The 20035-nt window shown below is 35.5% G+C and overlaps 2 protein-coding genes across 2 annotated transcripts; both read right to left on the minus strand.

Annotated features, from left to right (window-relative positions):
* Nucleotides 1–8345: 8345 nt before the first annotated feature.
* LOC145558154 (pyruvate kinase, cytosolic isozyme) lies at nt 8346–11587 on the minus strand. Its single transcript, XM_081619298.1, has 4 exons — nt 11428–11587; nt 10991–11250; nt 9708–10169; nt 8346–9482 (listed from the first exon to the last, which is right to left on the minus strand). The coding sequence occupies exons 2-4, from the start codon at nt 11246–11248 to the stop codon at nt 8670–8672; spliced, it is 1533 nt and encodes a 510-aa protein (XP_081475424.1). The 5' UTR covers nt 11249–11250; nt 11428–11587; the 3' UTR covers nt 8346–8669.
* Nucleotides 11588–12944: 1357 nt separating this feature from the next.
* Nucleotides 12945–19618, minus strand: LOC145559307 (transcription elongation factor SPT4 homolog 2-like). Its single transcript, XM_081620732.1, has 5 exons — nt 19438–19618; nt 19208–19299; nt 18887–18942; nt 14400–14461; nt 12945–13200 (listed from the first exon to the last, which is right to left on the minus strand). The coding sequence occupies exons 1-5, from the start codon at nt 19525–19527 to the stop codon at nt 13147–13149; spliced, it is 354 nt and encodes a 117-aa protein (XP_081476858.1). The 5' UTR covers nt 19528–19618; the 3' UTR covers nt 12945–13146.
* Between the last annotated feature and the right edge of the window lie 417 nt (nt 19619–20035).

Raw genomic sequence — 20035 nt, forward strand, 5'->3', positions numbered from 1 at the left:
ATTTTGGATAAGATAAAATATTTGGAAAATATAATCTTTTATTTTAAAAGATAAAATCGGTTTTATTTAGATAAAATCTTTTATTTTAGGATAAAATCAAATATTCAAAAGTTGTTATATTTGATATTATCCATATTTAAAGTTGTTAAATTGGTAATTATCCTAATTAAAGTGGTTAATTTTGGATAAGATTTATTAGGATGTTCTGAGCATATTCCAAAAGGATAATAATTGATTTAAATAATGTGATTATCCCATAATTAGATTAGGATATAATTGATTTTAAAATTATTTGATTGGCTAGTAATTAGGATAGAATCTCCTAAATTTGTTAGGATAATCATGGAAGATTAAATATGATATATCTTTCTAGATTAAAATATGATTTGATTCTATCTCATGACTAAATTAAATATATGATATTTTATAAATGGTCATGAATAATATATGATATTATCTAATTATGATTAAAATATGAGATATTTTAGGAAATGCGTTGACTTTATTATGAACATTCGATGTTGTAGTTTAGACAAGCATGTTGAGTGATTTATTATATGACACTTTTAATAATATATGATATTATGTTGCTATATATAGACTATATGGCCCATAGATTCTTAAATACGATCTGCGCATCGTGAAGTATTTTTGTAATCTAAATACGGTATGTGTACCGTTAAGTATTTTTGCAACTTTTATTTAAAGTAAATAGAATAGTTATCTAAATATTGCTAGTTCAAAGAAGCCCATGAAGTGAAGGTCCAAAGGAGCAAGGTGGATGGAGATCCATGATGATTCAAGTGGGAGCATTTTCATTTCTAGTTTTCTTAGGATTAAGGGGCCATACTATGTCATGCTTTATTTTATTGCATTAGTAGATTATGCATATTATATTTTATTTATGTTGATTGATGATGCGCTAGAGTTCACTAAATAATCACAACATAATAAATCTAGGTCCCAGTAATATTGAGATTGTTTTTCCAATTAAAAACCCGATGAAACCTTCGATATTTATGATGGGTCATGCCAAAGTTGGGTGTCATATTATATCTTAGGGGAGTGGGGGTAAAAAAAATTTTACACTTTTGATTGGTTATGCTCAACAAGGTTACCTAAAGAGTTTAAAACCTTGAAGCAAAGGGAAATAATTAAACATGTGATGATTAATTATTCAACCAAGAGTTACAAGAGTTGTAATCAGTAAAGAGTTTACTCACCTTGAAAATGTAATGGTTGATGGTAGGGCCAAAGTCCGGTCAATTATTGCACAAATAAAGGATGTTGGAATCACTTAAAATTCAATTGGGATCAATTAATTATTGAATAAAGTGTTTTAAAAATACCAAATGAATGCGTTTCTGGTACTTTAATTATTAAATTAAACATAATTATTAAACTTTGCCTTATTTTGACATAGATGGGTAGTCGTAATCACAATGACAACAACGTTTACAACCTTCGACCATTCCTTGAGAAGGATAGGTTGACAGGGGTTAACTTTTCCAACTGGGAAAGAATGCTAAGGCTTGTTCTGAAATCTGAAGGTAGAGAGGATGTCATTGACACCCCATTGCCAGGACCTCTGCCAGAAAATCTAACTGCGGCAGAGATCAAGAAGCACAAGGAAGCTCATGACAGAGCTATACCTATCACTTGCTTAATGATTGCTACCATGGAGCCTAGTCTTCAAAAGCGTTTTGAGGATCGAGATGCCTACTCAATCATGCAAGAACTCAAAGCTTTGTTTAAGAAACAAGCTAGAGTTGAAAGGTATGAGCTCCATCGTGAGATACTGGATTGTAGGATGGAGAAGGGCGCCACAGTTCATGATCATGTTTTCAAAATGACCGGCCTAATTCAAAGTATGGAGAAACTGGGACACCCATATAGTGATGATTTGGCAACAGACATCATTCTCCATTCACTACCAGAAAGTTTCAACCAGTTTATCATGAATTTTAACATGACTGCCACTGCAAAGACTATGAATCAATTGCATGCAATGCTGGTTAGTGTTGAGAAACAAATCCCTAAGGAACCTAAGAAAGAAGTTCTTATGATTCAAAAGGGAAAGGGGTTCAAGAAGAAGAGGCAAAAGGCTAGTGCCAAGAGCAAGGGCAAGCAAGTTGCCAAGGCTCCTGAGAAGCCTAAGACGACTCCAAAGCCCAAGGCTGCAAGTGAAAGTGAATGCTTTTACTACAAGAAGAAAGGGAATTGGAAGCGAAATTGCCAGAAATACCTAGACTTCCTCAAGAAGAATGGAGCATCAACCTCAGGTATTATGTTATAAACATTTTAACTTTCACTTAGGTATGTGATACCAAGTTGCAGTGCTTAACATTGTGATGTTACGCAGGAACTGCAAACAAGTGAAGCTAGCAAGAAATGGAGCTTGAAGGTGCACTAGAAGTATTTGAGTGGCCAGAGATAGCTTCATAGTTTTAAATTTTGATTAGTTTATCATGATTTTAGAACAATTTCCAGTATTAATGAGACAATATTTCGATTTTCTTGTTTTGAATACTGATTTGGTTTACTTGGCTTGGACAAGTGTTGATCCATGACCAAGATAATAAATTGCTTTCATTTTGCTAGATATGAGTTAATTTCGTTTTATGGCATTGATATAAGTAGATCACAAAAGTAAAATTTAGATGATTCAAAATACACTTTAAGGTTAGGTCACATTAACCATTTGCACATCCAAAGTTATGGATGGACTCTTATTCTTATATGATTATGAATCACTTGAGAATTAGAAGTCATGCTTGATAAGTTAGGATGAGCAAGTTGTCTTTTAGTAGAAAGGGTAAAAGAAGCTAAAATGACCTTATGGAACTTATACATATGATGTATGTAGACCAATAAGATCAAAATTAGCAAAGAGATTTAACTACTTCGTTGCTTTTACTAACGATTTAAGTAAATATATCGATAATTACTTAATGAAGTAAAGCTTGGAATCATTGAAATCTTCAAAAATTCCAAAATGAAATGTAAAATCAGTTTGAGATAAACAATTTAACACCACAATATGATTGTTGTGATAAATATTTAACTCAAAAGGAATGATCATCTAAAGGGAATTGTTGAATTAATTCACAATCCAGAAACATTATAATTAAAGTGTATGTTTATGAAGAAGGAATCAAACCTTTCTTGCCATGGTTCGATCCAAGTTTTAAATGATTTACAAATATCGTTTTGAGGATATGAATTAGAACAACAACAATTAAGAATATACTAAACAGAAACTTAACCAAAGCAGTAGAGAAGATGTCATAAGAGTTATGATTTGGAAATGTTCCAAAAGTTATCTTTTCTAAACAGGATTAAGGGTTATGAAATCAATGTAAAATGTTTACAAAGATGACATAATACACCCTAAATCAGAAAAATAGTTCTTCATGGGTTTTCTCATGGAAACTAAGAGGTATTATTCCTACAATCGCGTAGAAACAAAGTGTTTGTTGCTCGCGATAATGTCTTTATAGAAAGAAATCTCTTCCTAAAAAGCCAAGTGGGAGTAAAGTTAGATCTCGATGAGATTCGAGACGAGCAACAAATGGATGTAGATAACACTACATCAGAGACGAATGCGCATGAAATCAGCTAATTTGATAAAACATGTGTCGAAGCAAGCTAATTCAACTAGCGAGACTTCTATCGTCCTATTAGAATGAAAGGCTTCAAAGAGTTGAAGAAAATAATTCTATTGTTGCTCATACCTATTGTAGGTTACTTAGGATCAAAACAAACAGTTTGTTGAAATTCTGAGAAAAGGTGGATTTTAAATTTTGTTATTAGAACGGTTAGAATCCATGCCCTACAAGCAAGCTTTGGATAAGTGCCAACTCAGAAAATGGCTTAAAGCCATGAAATCCAGTATGGACTCCATGTTTGTAAAGATGTGTTAGTCCATAATAGTCTTACAAATAGGGTCAAACCTATTAGTTGGGTAAGCCTATTCGGATTATTCTAGTTATGGATATCAAAATCAACTTCATGAAATGTTCTTGATGGTGAACATGTATATGATACAACATATGAGTTTTGAAATCCAGAAATCCTAGAAAGTTTAGCAAACTTCAGAAATTCATTTATGGATTGAAGTAAGCATCAGGGTGTTCGAACATTCATTTTGATTAGGCAATCAAACAGTTTGATTTCCTTAGTAGAACGAAAAGGGAATCTTGTAGAGACAAGAAGTTTAGTGGGAGCAATTGGTCTTCTTAGTCTAGTATGTAGTTGACATACAGTTCATATGAAATGATATATCAATGCTTGAATAAGCCAAGCAGTGGTTAGAAAGATTGTTTCTATATGAGAGACTTAAGAGATGTTGAGTACATATTGGGAATTAAGAACCATGAAGTGAATCTTGAAGAATTATTGGAATGAATCGAGAGACTTATGTTGATAAGGATCTTGACAAGTTCATGAAGCAAGATTCTAAGAGAGGATGTCTTCCCATGTTTCATGGTATTACACTCAGTAAAACTCAGTGCCTTCAAAAGCTAATAGAGTTGAGTTGTATGGATAGTGTACCTTATGCTTCTGCAAAAGGTTCATTATATGTGCCATGAAATGTACAAAGCAAGATGTTGCATATGACTTGTGCATGTGTAGCAGTTTTTCAAGAAAATTCAGAATAAGCATATGGAGAGTTACTAAGAACAGATCCTTGAGTACTTGAGAAGCACTAAAAGGAATTCTTCTAGCTATTGTGTTAAATGGTAATTTAAGCAAGTTGTCAAAAGGTTACACAAATGCAAGTTTTCCAACACAGGCAAGATGATTCTAGATGGTGATCTAAATACATTTGTGTCTGGATGGAGAAGGAGAGTGAGCTTGAAGAGTTCAAAGTAGAGCACTGTTGCATACTCAATGTCAGAATATGTGTATTAAACTATAGTAAGATAGTTAGAGAGGAAGTTCGGATTAAAATTTCATGTGACTAAGAGGTCACCCTTGCCCAAGAACAAAGGAGCCAGGGTCACATCACAAATCCAAACTTATAGATATGAGATATCACCTCAGTTATGAGATCATTGACCAGCGGAAGGTCAAGTTCTGCAAAGTTTTATTATGAGTGAGAAATCACTAAACCCCTTCCATGGACTTAGGTATGAGAGTCAAATTAAAGTCTTAGGATTGAAGCAAGCTATGTAATTTAAGTTGTATATGTTTTGAGAAAACATATTACATGAGAAATGCATCAATGTGCAGAATTATGTTTAAAATAGAAATTATTATTTCTCTTATTTAATTATGGTTTTGGAAATTAAATAAAATGTCCAAAATAATTATGAATTGATGGGCTCATCAGGTTGATGACCTGGTGAATTGAAACCCCACAGGTGAACAAAATTCATATATTATTTAAGTTCCTAGTTTGAGATCATTAAAGTGGACATAAATGATTTCAATAAATGAACTAGCATGTAAGATTGATTGGATAGCGCAGTTTCATGGGCTATAGGGGCATAGTGATGCTCGGTCAATCACTTGGATATGCATGAATGATGCATGATCGAACTAATGATCTACTTTGAAGTTCAAGTATAGAGCTTCCGTATATATTAGTGGATTCCTTTGACATGAGTAGAACATTGATTTCATTCAATGGATGTTGTGACTGTGGTACACTCAAACGTCTAGCCGTAATTGGAGATTATAAAGGGTGTTTCCTGGTTATTTCAGAAGTTGAGTGGGAGGCATGTTGCTAAAAGATTGGATAGAGTCTACCTATTAAATTAAGAAATGTGTCATGGCCGCTTAAAGAGGGAGAATTCAGAAAATACGTGGCCGCGTTCAAATGCATTACACAGTAATCATTTAGTTTTGTAATTCTAACTCAGATTTCAAGAAACGATTTGTAGATTAATATGATCTCGACATGTGATGCAATCATATTATCAAATCGACACATATATTGACTTAAGGAATTTGAATATTGCACCCTTGTCTCAGACAAGTGGGAGATTAAAGGAGTTATGTCTTCGTCGTGTGCAATTACTAGATATAGAAATGGATCAAATTATGGAGATAATTAAGTTCGTACATTTGTGTCGTCGTTTTGCCATAGCTAGAGGTACTGACGATCTTTGAACTAGTAAAATATCCCAAAGCCCAATTGGACGGATCCTATAAGGTCACACAAAGGGGCTAGATCGAGCATTAGAGGACGAGGCCCATCATGGGCCTCATCACTCTAGGTGGCCGGCCATATGGAGGGTTAGAAGTGGTTTTGGGCTTCGTGCCCTAGTCTAAATATAATGAGATTATAAATAGACTAGGTGCCTAAGTTTGCAAGTAAGCAATTAACTGATCAGTGTGATCAAACCTTAATTAGAAAACACGAAACCCAGCCCTCTCAAAGTCCTCTCTCTCACGGCTCTCTCCTCCTCCTCGGCGCACGGTGGTGTCACGTGGTGGTGGTGGTTCGTGCGGTGGTCGGTTGTCCATAAAGGTGGTGATCGCGGTTTTCCTCAATCACTCGACCAATCTAGTATTGGTGGATGGCTCGTTCGAATCTCGTGGACTAAGTAGAGGAGCAACGCGTCAAAGGTATGATTATGTGTCTTGTGTGTTATGCATGCGTTTCTGGATTAGGTGCTTAATTGAATATGATTCATGTTATTTCCGCTGCGTAGTACCTATAAACTCCTACAATTGCACCCAAAGTGATTCCAACTATTCCATCTGAACAACAACAATAAGAAATTGGTTGTAAGTCTAGACATATTTGACCCATGATAATAGCAATTACACCTTTGGATAAATACGATCTATGCCTTGTTAATTCATTGTCTAGCCTATCCAAGCACTGAAGAAGTTATGAGATATATATGATTCGGAAAAGGCAATAATATTAACAGTGAGGTAGGTTGTGTCATGTATTACATGATGGAATCATCGGCTAGCACAGTGGCTAAGTCTGTCCCTGCAGCCACTATTATTGGCCCCCTGATGAGCTCTGCTACTACAAACTATGGAGTACTAGTCTACTATTACAACAACTAGTTGAGCAGGGTATGAGAAAAGGGAAGGGACAAAAAGGAAGTGAGAGCTTACCCCATGAGAGGAGTGAGAGCAAGGCCATTAGAGAGCAAAAATCTCTGGTATGAACTGTGAATGACAACATTATGCAACTTTGTTGTGCTATTCATTGAAGGGATTTAATTATGGGTAGAATATTTATAGATCATATATAAGTCATCATTTGGAATGCTGTCTTGTTTGGCTCTCAAAATTCCCTACTTGCCCTTGGTCACTCACTTATATCACCAGTTACCATTATATTATAATTCATCATTTGGAATGCTGTCTTGTCTGGTTTGAGTAATTAAGCTTCTTCTAGAAAATGTAATATAGATTTATTTATTTCACAAATAATTAGAATAAACTTTAAAGTTACATAATGAGATGAGATTTTATTTTATACTTTTTATACTACTTATATAATATGTGTATATTTATATATATTATCATCTCATGCACATATACGTAATCAGTTAGCGTGAAAAAGGTAAGTCTGAAGCAATTTCGTCACGGATATTTTGTTTTTATTATCGCCCAGAACGTTCTGTTCAACCGAATTCATATGTGAAAAGCCAAGGTGTTAAGCTACGAGTAGAATATTACAGAGTAGAACTTAATACAATCCAAGGATATATATATATATATATATATATATATATATATATATATATATATATATATATATATATATATATATATATATATATATATTTTAAGACATCCAAGGAAATAAATAGAAATTTCATTTTATACTAAAAATAATACAGCACAGGCATGCCACTGTCCTGCAGCCAGGATTCACATGCTGCTGCTGCTGCCGCCGCCGCCTCCTCCTCATTACAGTTACCTTCCTGATACCATAACATCCATACGGTTGTTGCCAATCAAGTTTGAAATCACTATAATCAAAACCACTCAACAGCCTGAATTCGGCCTTTACTTTTAAAAAAGAAGCCTACTTTTTTATGGGCAGAAAAGAAAAACCCCTCACTGCCCTACCAATGAATGAGAGTGACGGTACCAATGAAAAGAGCTTGGCATAATTTGGACTAACCATTTGTATTTCTTTCACTTTGGCATGATACTACTAGCCCGACCTGTCTCTTATTAGAAAAAGAAAGCAATAACACACGACTTCCACTCCAAATTTATCTACATGGTCCCCTTAATGATACACTTCCCAATTCTCCTTCATCCCTATCCTATCCTCACCACAACAAAAGTTAAACAAATTACCATTAGTCTGCTGCGTTTATTTAATCTAACAGATGTGACAACTCTATATAATGCACAAGTACACAATGAAACACAACGACTTTATAGCTTAACCCTGGGAACTTGAAAAGGGATTTAGAGAAGAAAACATTATGGCAGGAGGTCTGCAAGAAGAAATCTGAGAACAAAACACAGTTTGCCTGAAATATCTGTCCTTGGTTTATTTCTAGCTTAAAAATTGCAAAACACTGATCCATAAGATCATAATTATAAAAACTAATTGCTCCAAAAATAATTCGGCCAAGATATTACAAAGCATAAAAGCATTATCAAAATAAGGCAACTCGCCACCATTGCTCCCATTCTTCCTATAGACCCGAATCAGAGACTAATGTCTCACCCAATCACTTCACAATGCAAATCTTGATAACAGAAGCAGCTCCAATACGATGAAGTGCTACAATAGCATCACCGGGAAGACACAAGCCCCTTTCTGTTGCTTTCTTCAGAGCAGCCTCCAGAATCACCTCTGTAGACTCTGAATCAGTAGCCTTGGCAGACCCCTCAGCTAATAGAGGGATTAAACCTCTGTATACAAGACTATGCCTTGCTGGGGTCTCATCACTACAAGTCCAGTCGAAAGAATCAGTTGTCAAAACTGGGACAACTACTGAGAGGATTGGTACAGCTGGCCTATACTTGGCAACCAATTTGGCCGTTGTACCACCACGTGTCATGACAACAATGAGCTTTGCCTGGGCTTTATTAGCAGTTCGGACAGCTGAAGATGCAAGACTCTCCAAGGGGCTCATTGGTAGAGGAGTAGCCCTAATCATCTCTTTGAAGATAGCTGCATAATCAAGGGAAGATTCTGCCTCGATACATATACGGGCCATGATCTTGACAGCAAGCTCCGGGTAAGCCCCAGCTGCACTTTCACCGCTAAGCATAACACAGTCAGTTCCATCAAGGACGGCATTAGCAACATCGGTGGCTTCAGCACGGGTTGGCCTTGGAGATTTAATCATGGATTCAAGCATCTGTGTTGCAGTAACTACTGGCTTGCCAGCAAGATTACACTTGTAAATCATCATCTTCTGTGCCAGGAAAATTTTCTCAACTGGAATCTCCATTCCAAGATCACCACGTGCAACCATAAATGAATCAGTCTCCCTTAAAATCTCATCAAAATTGATCACTCCCTCCTGGTTCTCAACCTGAATAAATTCAACAAACATCAAATGGATTCAATCAGACAAAAAGGTCAAGTGGATGCTGGTATGCTACAAAAAAAAAAATAAACATTAACATAACTCAAATGCCACTACAGCAAAAATAACAGGTCAAAAATCTAGGTAATGAGAGACCTCACACCCAATACTACTAAGTCAAAACCTGGAAGGGAAAAAAAAGAAAGATAAAAGAATTAATGTTTCACTCACTTTTGACATCAACTGTATATGTTTGGCATGGGGGCCAAGGACCTTCCGCACATGAACAAGATCAGATCCCTTCCGGACAAATGACAGAGCAATCATATCAATGTTGTTGGGTACACCCCACTCCAATATGTCTTCTGTATCCTTCTCTGTCAGAGTAGGCAGATCAACTACAACTCCAGGAAGATTTACATTTTTCCTCTCACCCAGTACGGCAGTGTTCTCACATCTACACCTCACAGTTCCACCAGCTGGATCACAGGACAGAACAGTGAGAGTAATAGTACCATCAGCACATAAGATGATGTTTCCTGGTTTAAGATCCACAGCCAGCTTTTTATAGCTCATACAAATCATCTCTGTGTCACCCTTAATGGTGTAATCAGTGGAAACAGTGATTTCCTGTCCCTCTGTCAGTTGGATGGGCTTCCCATCCTTGAGAAACCCAGTACGTATTTCAGGTCCCTGCAATATCAGACACTCTAGGAGATTATTTCAAGTAAGAATGTAAATGTAATGAAAAATACAAATTTAAAATAGATAATCATTAATCAAAGGATCCAGCAAGCCAATCAGGTTATGTAATAGTCAAAGAGATTCATGTAAAAAGAAAGTACCCAGGGATCACAAAATAAAATACAGTTACTCTGTAAGAGCATAGAAAACATGAAAGCAGTCACATTAAAATTAACCATCACATCAAGGCTTCTGACTCAACCCTGGTTCAGGAAGTACACACAAGGTCTAAGGAGCCCACCCAGGTTACAATTTTGTTGGGATGAATGAGATAAACTCCTGGATATAAGTCATTTTCCCAAACATGGCAATGATCCCATATGGGGGGGTCTCAAGGTTTGAGCTTAATATCCCTCCATACTATGCAAATTGAGAACAAGGCAGAAGTTAAACAAGCATGAAGGCTTATTGGTACAAATTTTCCTAACCAAATCCTTAGGTCAAGCAGCAGCAGACAAACCAAACCAAGACAGTTGAGCAAATATGAGGCCTAGAAAGACAAATCAGTTTTGAGATGATGTGAAAGACAAAGTTGATAAAATCTAAATGCTCGAGGATATAATTTGCAGTACAGTTAAATCTTACCTAAATAAAGGCTATAAAAGAATAAAGCAATATTGATTGGAAATAAAAAAAAAAATGAAAGATTTATCATCAAATAAAATCCATCCTCCCCTAGGTATTGTTAGCACGATATTGATGAAACATATGATTGCATTAACATCGGGTTGGATGAAAACAAGTAATTGAATGAGAGAGAAAGGGGAGACCTTGGTATCAAGCATAAGAGCACATAAGATCTGAGTGTTTTGCATAGCAATTTTGAGATTTTCAAGAGTCTCCTGATGGTACTCATGAGTTCCATGGGAGAAGTTGAATCGGGCAACATTCATACCCGCTCTCAGAAGCTTCTCCAGCATCGGCACAGACCGTGAAGCCGGCCCTAGCGTACACACGATCTTCGTCTTTGGTACTCTTCCATCCTCGGGAATCTCCTTCAATATTCCTTCGATATCGATGTTCGCCATTTCTAACAACACAATCAAATTGCTTATATTATCAATCAATCAATCAATCAACCAATCAATCACAAAAGAGCACAGATCGGACTAAAATTGAACAAAATTTCAGATGTAAAGTTTATATAAAAATTGAATCTAACAGCCAATATATAGATTATAGAGAGAGAAAGAGAAAATCGACTCACCTAAAAGTAAGAATTGAAAAACCCTAGAAAAGACGCAGATGGGATTTGGGAACAAGTCAGTGGGCTTGAACGAGAAAGACGACTCGGCTTTTTTGAGAGGAAACACAAGGAACAACGGACAGCAGTGGTTTTCACTTTCCCTTCAAAGATATTTTATTATTTATTTCCCTACCTTCTTTTTTTTTTTTTTTGACAACATTTCCCTACCTTCTTTCCCCTCTCACAAGTCTACCATTTTTTTACTCAATCTACTATCTCTTTTTATGTCATGTTTCCTAGTAATTTTATTTAGAAATTCTACCTTTTTATCAAGTTATTAACTTTTTGTTGAATTAAAATTTTTATATACTACACTTTGTATTCATCTCAAACCCTATAATTCCACTCTTTAGGAGGCATCCGTGTCAGATAAACTACCCGCCTCACAATGTCCTAATCCAAAGTCTTTTTAAAGGTATACGCATGAGTTCAAATGTTTGAATTGCCTACAAGTCTGCTCTTTCTAGGACGGGAAGAAATTCCTTCTTATAAGCCTTCACCTATTGTCTAGAGGTGTATGGTCCATGGAGAATATATACCAATATACTCAAAATTATGTGGGTATTAAGGGTCTTTTCTCTTCAGACTAATTTCAATTCAGTTCAATTCTAATATCCTCCTCTCATAAAATATTCAGTTAAGAGAAGTGTGATCAAACACAATCACTTGAAAGTATAGAAAAGATTTGACCTTGTTATCTCAAGATTTATGTATCTCTAACCAACAATATCAAGTGTTGCTCGATTAATCGTGTGATTGATTGAAGTACAAAAGAGAAAAAAACAAGTGGCTTATGAGTTTGTTGGCCTTGTGTCTCACGTGCACCACTTCTCCAACCATAGACCATGAGAGCATCTATATTTTGGCATATGCCTTATGTCCTTATCTTGGAAAAAATATATACATGATAATAATAATATTATTGCATAAATAATAATGGCTCTTCAGTCTTCACCTTCCAATCAAACTTTACAAATATCTCTTATAGTCTGTAACAATTTAAGTCTTTAACATCCTAATTGGGCTGAGATGCTGAAAGTAGCCATCAACTGAAAGATCAAATGCACCAGAATTTTCATTAATATATCTGCTTTGATCTTTCTCCCCCATAATCCATACTAGTACTAGTTATTTTTTTTACTTGTTGTAAAGGTAAGGAAAAGACGTCTTATTGGATCAGAGCCTCTCAGTGGTGGGGGGCAGGTGTGTGTGTGTGTGTGGGGTGTGTGGGGGGGGGGGGGGGGGGGGGGGGCCTAAGGAATTCCCACCCTCCAAGTGGCCTCTAGTGGAGATTGATTCACAGACAATCCTTTCCACTAGACCACTACTACTCTTCTTTCCATGTATAATTGTCACAATGAGGCGGAAGGTGGCTATTCGATTATGACAAACAAATAGCAGGCTTGATTAATCCCATATTCGCATACCATATTGACTTGAACCTATAAACAATAGTACTAGTTTTTCAAAGCCACAAATTTATAAATTTCAACACATTTACCTACGGTATCGAACCTTCCACATTCAAACAAGTACAATTAAAAAGTAGACATTTTAATTAGAAAGTTATGACACTAATCTTCCCAAACATTAGTTAAGTGACTGAGTTTGTAGCTTAGCGTTAGCTTGTGTACAACAGTCATTGCACTATCATCATTGCCATATCCACAAACCTATAACCTAAGACTTTTGCTTCGGAGGCACATATTGAACACGTTCATCCTCACAGATAGCCTGCAAAAGAGATGAGAAATCTATCAATTCCTTAATATGGTCTTTGAACAAGTTACAGTGAAGAGACAGGGAAAACGGAAGGACTGTAGGAGTCAAGAATACATATTAAGACAGACTTATTGTTGCAATTGATTCAACATGTATAGTTTTTGCTCGTTCACATCAAAATTCTATGTACACAAAAATAGCTAAATGCACACATCATACAGGTAGGGACAAAAGGCACCCCTGATGTGAGTAAACAAACATGCTCTCCCTATCTTTGACTTTGAGAAAATTTCATGTCGAAATCTTTCACAATAACAAAAACATGACTAGAACCCACAAGCTCCTTTAATAATACTTCCTCCGTTCTTTTATTATTGCACCATAAGGGTTTGACACAAATTTTTTGGTAGTGGAAAAAAGGATAAGAGAGAAAGGTAGAAATACCAAGTTGCCCATGTGATTGTATGCACAAAATAAAAGTAAGGGTTGAAAAGCAAGGGTATATTAGGTATTTATAGTGTGAACACATAAATTTCTTTTCCTAAAATGGATATGGTGCAATAAATGTGAAACTTCCTTAAAAGGTAAGTGGTGCAATATTAAAAAAACGGAGGAAGTATATAGATTCATTTCAGGAAATGAAATGAGGTCATTTCACCTTTTAGGATGCTTGCTTAACAGCTAAAATGGTCAGTGTAAATTTTAGTTCACACTCATGCATCTCATTCCAGAAAGCATGGTTTCTGAAATAGCATATAGTCAAAGCAATTTGTCAAATATAAAATCATATTTCAGAGGATAGAGACATAAAATCATACAATAACATACGGAATTACGGAGTAATAAAAAGGAAGTCAAACAGTAACCAAAGTGGACAGTTGATAGCAATGAACTAAAAGGGTTACATCAGAACCACCAAAAAGGAGAGCTATAAGGTTGCACAAGAGGGTCAGAGGTTTGGTATAACATGGAAACCAGAAAGAGGGTGAAAGCCAACTTTTTTATGATTTTTCTGAAAGGGAACAAAGAATTGTGTCCTCCTCAATTCATGTTTTACAATAAAGAACCTTAAAAGACCAAAGCTTAAATACTGCACCAAAAAATCCAATAATTATCACACACACAAACATTGACAATTTCTCAACATAGTTTTCAACATAAGTGTTCCAGGTAGAAGATAATAGTTGCCAGATGTAAACATCAATATGCACCTGAAATTCCTCAGGAAGTGCCTCTGATACAGCAAGGGTGTAGCATCCAGGAACAAATCTTCCTGATAAACAGGAAAAACATCGTCATATTATGCTCCACATCTTTCAAAATGATTTGATAGGAAAAATTGGAGGACATGAGAATGAGGGATTCATATCCCTTGTTTGGATGTGACACTTCATTTTCCTTTCCCTCAATTTCTTCCAGCATTGAAACAATATTTCCTTTTTTTTTTCTCCCGGGGGGGGGGGGGGGGGGGGGGGAGGGGACAAATGAAAGAATTTCAACACAATTAAAAACACAAATAGACATCATGCAGAATATTTCTATTAAATTGTCAAATATTAGGGGGAGTAAATTGCTTATCTGTAATAAAAATATCTTTAGAAACTATCCAATCACTAAATAACATTGACAAGTAACTCAGCTCAGGGATCTGCAAGGGATTGTCCCAGCCTCCCAGGCCTGCAGTGTACATCACGCATGCACGAAAGAGGCCCAATCCAGCAGCAAAGGCCAATCGAATAGCAATAGGAGGCTGAGCTGTTATTCTGAGTTGGAAAATCTGTTACAAGAGTTTGTTAGGAGAAGGGTAATTAAGTAATCTGACTAGAGTTTGTTATTTTTGTTAGCTGAGCTGGAGTGAGGGAATATTGTAATAAATTGAGTAAGGGGTTGGGAAGGGAATTCATTCAGAAAAGTTGTTACCAGAAACTTGGAGAGAATTCCTTCCTCTCGAAAGAAGGAAGTTGTATTGGGAATACTTTGTTTTCAATACAATCTATCTTGGGCTAATTTCTTCTGTGCTAATTTGATTGTTTCTGTTTTTTATCCTAATTCCTAACAGGATACCACAGTAGATCGTATGATAGGTCATTAAAAAGACTTTTAAACCAACTCCAAGTTGCAGTTTTTAAAAAATCAAAAAAATCAAAAAAAAAAAAAAAAAAAAAAAACAAAATTGATGTAGTTATAATTAATCTTGTATGATTATCAATAAAACCACAGTGCAAGCTGTAATTTAACATAGACCTGCCATCATAAACTGCATAGTAGAAACACGTACTGTTGTTTAATGGGGATTAACAGACATGGTTGTGGCAGATGATTAACATTCTCAACAAAGGCATAAAAGAAAACAATAACATGGACTCAGGCTTCTACCATTATACCCATAGTGATTAGCCATTAAATATCAAACCATAACAAAAGAGAACCAAAACCCATAATAGAACATAATATCAAACAGTAGATCATGGATGAAATATTGTGGTTAGTGACATGACAAAATAAACAATATTACAGTTGACTGTTGACACAGAAAGTAAGCAAAAAGAGTAGTATGAGAGTATACAATATCAAACTTTGAGCTTTGAAGCTAATAAAGGTCATACAACTACTAGTGTTCATGTGTCAAAAAAAAAAAACTACTAGTGTTCATAACTTCACACGGAATTTAGAAATCTACAAGACTAATTTTAAAATGAAGATGCATAGTTTAAGAACCTAGGAGCAAAGCCAGAACAGATTCAAACTTTGTAGGGGCATAATTTTGTGGCTAGGTGCTTAATCAAGGTGATTCGATTAAACCCTTCTTTTTGTAAAACACTAACCATCAGGGAGGACTGGAGAAACAATTTATGAAAGGTGAGATACTAAGAGAAAGCTAGAAAGGGGAAAGGGGCTACAACTTTGCACGTGTGTGTTGATATGGGTTAGATCTTCAGAGATTTAATTATTTTGATGAAATATTTGTGTTCCACACGTCTGTAGGAAGGTGAACCAATATCAATTGTCTAAAAAGGCCTCTAGGAAACCCAATTTAATGTACTTTGGAAAAGGCACACTAGAACAGTAAGCCAAACCCCATCAAATTGATATTCGAAAAGCAAAACAGCATGAAAAGAATCAATTTAAAAAAAAAAAAATCTGCCCCAAATCATTCCCCCACTATAACAAAATGTTTTGAACCTCTAAAGTAGTTTTAAAAATCCTCAATAAGAGAGCGGAAGAGAGAGCAGACCCTTTTCTGTTTTTAAGATCAGAGAGAGAATGTGGTTGTGAAAGAGAGTGGAGCTAAGTGGGTTCAATAAATGGAATAAGAGAGGATAGAAAGAAAAAGGGTAGTGCAAAGAACATTAAGGAACAGCTCAAAATGAAAAGATGCAACCAATTAAGGAATGGAGGGAATAATTAATTTGAGATAGTAAGTTGGGTTTAGGGTATTCTAAATCAAGAAGCTAGTGGGTATCATTTTGCCTGTTTGGAGAAGACTTTAATCACCCTTGAAGCATTTGTTACTCCAGAAATACATTAGACTTTTTCCCTTCGATTTGTGCTTTCAGTAAAATATTGTTTTGAAAACAGCAAAAGGCTAGGTGGTAGCTGGTGCATAGCCATTTCTATGGTAATTGTGTGGAACATGTGTAAAATACCCCCTACCAAGGCTACCATCCTAACTATTTTTATAGTGTGGAACACATATTCAGATACAACAGATGTGAAGAAAGAAACCCAAGCAGACTGTTAGTCTGTTACACACACACACACACACACAACCCAAAAAAAAAAAAAAAAAAAAAAAGCACAAACCTGAGACTTTAAGGAGGTAATATAGCAAGTATGACACTTCTGAGTTTTAAAGAATTTAGACCCAATCAGCCAAATACATCCACTTTTGAAGTTATCTTCCTAATAGATAGATAACGGCATAAAGAAGTTTGAAACAAAGCTCATTCCAAATTATGTGAGACATAACAGAATATTCCTTCAATTTCACAAATGACAGCTATGTAGAGCCCACAAATCAAGCATAAATTCTTAGAGAGCTTAAAAGAAATACGAGTGGAAGTCCCATTTATTTCAACAACTAAAATTATCAAGAAAAAGGAAGGGATCGCTCTTAATGTAAAGGAAGTCCCAATTTATCTCCTTGATAAACAAAATATCAAATGGCAAAAATGTAAATAAATCTACAATTTTGTCTAGTAAATGACAGCTATGTAGAGCCCACAAATCAAGCATAAAAAAGAGCTTAAAAGAAATACGAGTGGAAGACCCATTAATTTCAACAACTAAAATTATCAAGAAAAAGGAGGGGATCGCTCTTAATGTAAAGGAAGTCCCAAACAAAATATCAAATGGCAAAAATGTAAATAAATCAACCATTTTGTCTAGTCAACATGACATTTTGGTAAATAAATCAAAAACGGTGGGCCCCAGATTTGACAAAAAAAGTTGTTGATTTATTAACATTTTTGCCATTTTATCTAGTCATCATGGCATTTTGGTAAATAAATAAAAAACTGAGGGACCCATATATGACCAAAAGTAAAAATTCAATTTAGTTCGTTTAGAAATCAGTAAGTTCATAGAACAGCACAACAATGGATCAAATTAATTTATATCAGTTACAATCGGTTTTTTTTTTTACTTCCTTCAGTTTGAATTAGATGCATCACTATACCCAAAAAGCTCTCACATTTTTAGTAAAGTGATGCATCTTTTTTGAAACATAGTAAACAGTAAAAATCAATTTTATAAAACATAAGGTGAAGAAAACAAGCCCTAAGCCTCTAGACGTTGAAGAAATGGTGCATTATAACAAGGATCCTATAGCACCATTTTTTGTTACAAGATTCATGTTCTTGGCTACCTCCACTCTATATTTTCAAGCAAGGACAAATAGTTATACTCATAAATGTAGAATTAAATTGGCTAAGCCAAAACCTAACGGACACGTGCACCATAAGGAATCACTATTTAAAAATCTCATTATGAACTAATTGTGTATATAAGCCTAGAACAAGCAGAAAGTCAATGCCACATCATGGATAAAAATCAATGTAAGATAGTGAATGAAAGAAATGAACAAATCACTTATATTAAAGAGGAAGCAAAGAAAACTCTGACGACAGAAAGGACAACTTAGAATAGTTAGGGCAGCTTCCTAAAGATTAAGAAGAAAACAAAAAGGAATTTATAGAACTGCTAGATCGAGACTGACCAAGCCCGGGAGATATAGTAGTAAAGAAGACAGACAATAAACATGCCCTTCTCACAACATATATATCACGTCCAATATACCACATGGGCTGTTTTGTTACACCATCACCTTTATGCCAATTCATTACCCAATAATGTGCACAGAGTGTGTTACCCACCTAAACCTCCATCCCTCCCAATTTGTTACTAGAACAACCAAAACACCCTTCAAAAATTGCTCCTAACATCATTAAAAATGCCCAATGATGGAAAATTTATCCACCCAATTTACTGCGTTTAATTATAATTCATGAGTTAACATAAACAAATGAGCCACTGGTAGTCCAATGACTCCGTACCAACCATAAATTATATAAAAATGAAGAGTTGAAGACAATAGGTCAATAGGTATGATTTTGAAGAAAAAAATTTGTTTCAACATCAAAGAGGCAACAAGGAACCCAAAAAAAAAGGATGAGCACAAATGCAACAAGTGACATACCAATGCGTAGCCAGCGAGCAGCCCAGCTCCGACTTGGATCCATAACAGAAATTATCCTAGAAAAAAATATGATTCTGGAAAATCAGGAGTTGCACAAGGGAGTTTCTAACAAGCAGCACTACATGCACAAGTACACAACACAGCTCTAGTATGAATATGATATGCATTTCTCAATACGAACATGATAGAATCTTATCAAGTAGAACACTTTCAACTTTCAAGGGATGAATTTAATCTACAAGTAAATAAATGATTAAAAACAAACTAAAACTTGAAACTGATACCCAGAAACCCTTAAAAAAAAAAAAAAAGGGAACATACCCAGTGAAATTAGGAGTAGTACACTCAACAACACGCTCATGATCTTTATCCAAGCCAAAGAAGGGACAATTTTCGCATCCTGATTCCCTAAACTGTAAAATAAAAAACGTGGGTGATAAACCCTAACAATTAAATAAAGCTAAACTGTAAAAACAAAAACATTGGTGATAAACCCTAACAATTCGAAAATACAAAGACATGGAAATAGAAAAGAAAGAAAAAGAGAGAACCTGATCATAGGTTTTGACAAGTCTGCAGCGAAGGCAAGCTCTAAGCTCATGTCCAAAGCTGGTGGGTATCTGTGCCACCACGCTTCCCATTCTTTCTCTCTTTCTCTCTGCGTTGCCGTTGCCTGCCAATGGAATGTTTATTTACCTCCCCAATTCACCCCAATTCAATGGTTACGACTTTCGACGGAGTACTAGTAGTATAGTATTTTTTTTTTTTTTTTTTTTTTTTTTGTTTGTAAGAAGAAAGACCCTACCGTGTCAAAACCTCTCAAAGGTTCTCCGGCCCCAGGCATGTAGGCAACTAGACAATTTGAAAGAGTAGGGGGAAGATAAAGAGAATTCCACCCCCCAAATTGTCTTTAGTGGGGATTGAACCCTCAACCTCATGGAGTCATGGTTGAAAAGTACTATTCTTTCTACTAGATCAAGTTTGGTTTGGTACTCCGTAGTATTGTATACTATATGACACCCGCCTCACAGACTCACAGTTTTAAAAGTTTTAGTACTATGAAATTCAGATCAATTCAGGTCTCGGATCATATTTAGGTTCGACTTTCCTATCCAAAACTAATGAAACATTAATTGTATTTTCATGTAG

Source organism: Chenopodium album, chromosome 9 (genome assembly GCF_948465745.1).
Source record: "Chenopodium album chromosome 9, dcCheAlbu1.1, whole genome shotgun sequence".
Lineage (NCBI taxonomy): Eukaryota > Viridiplantae > Streptophyta > Magnoliopsida > Caryophyllales > Amaranthaceae > Chenopodium > Chenopodium album.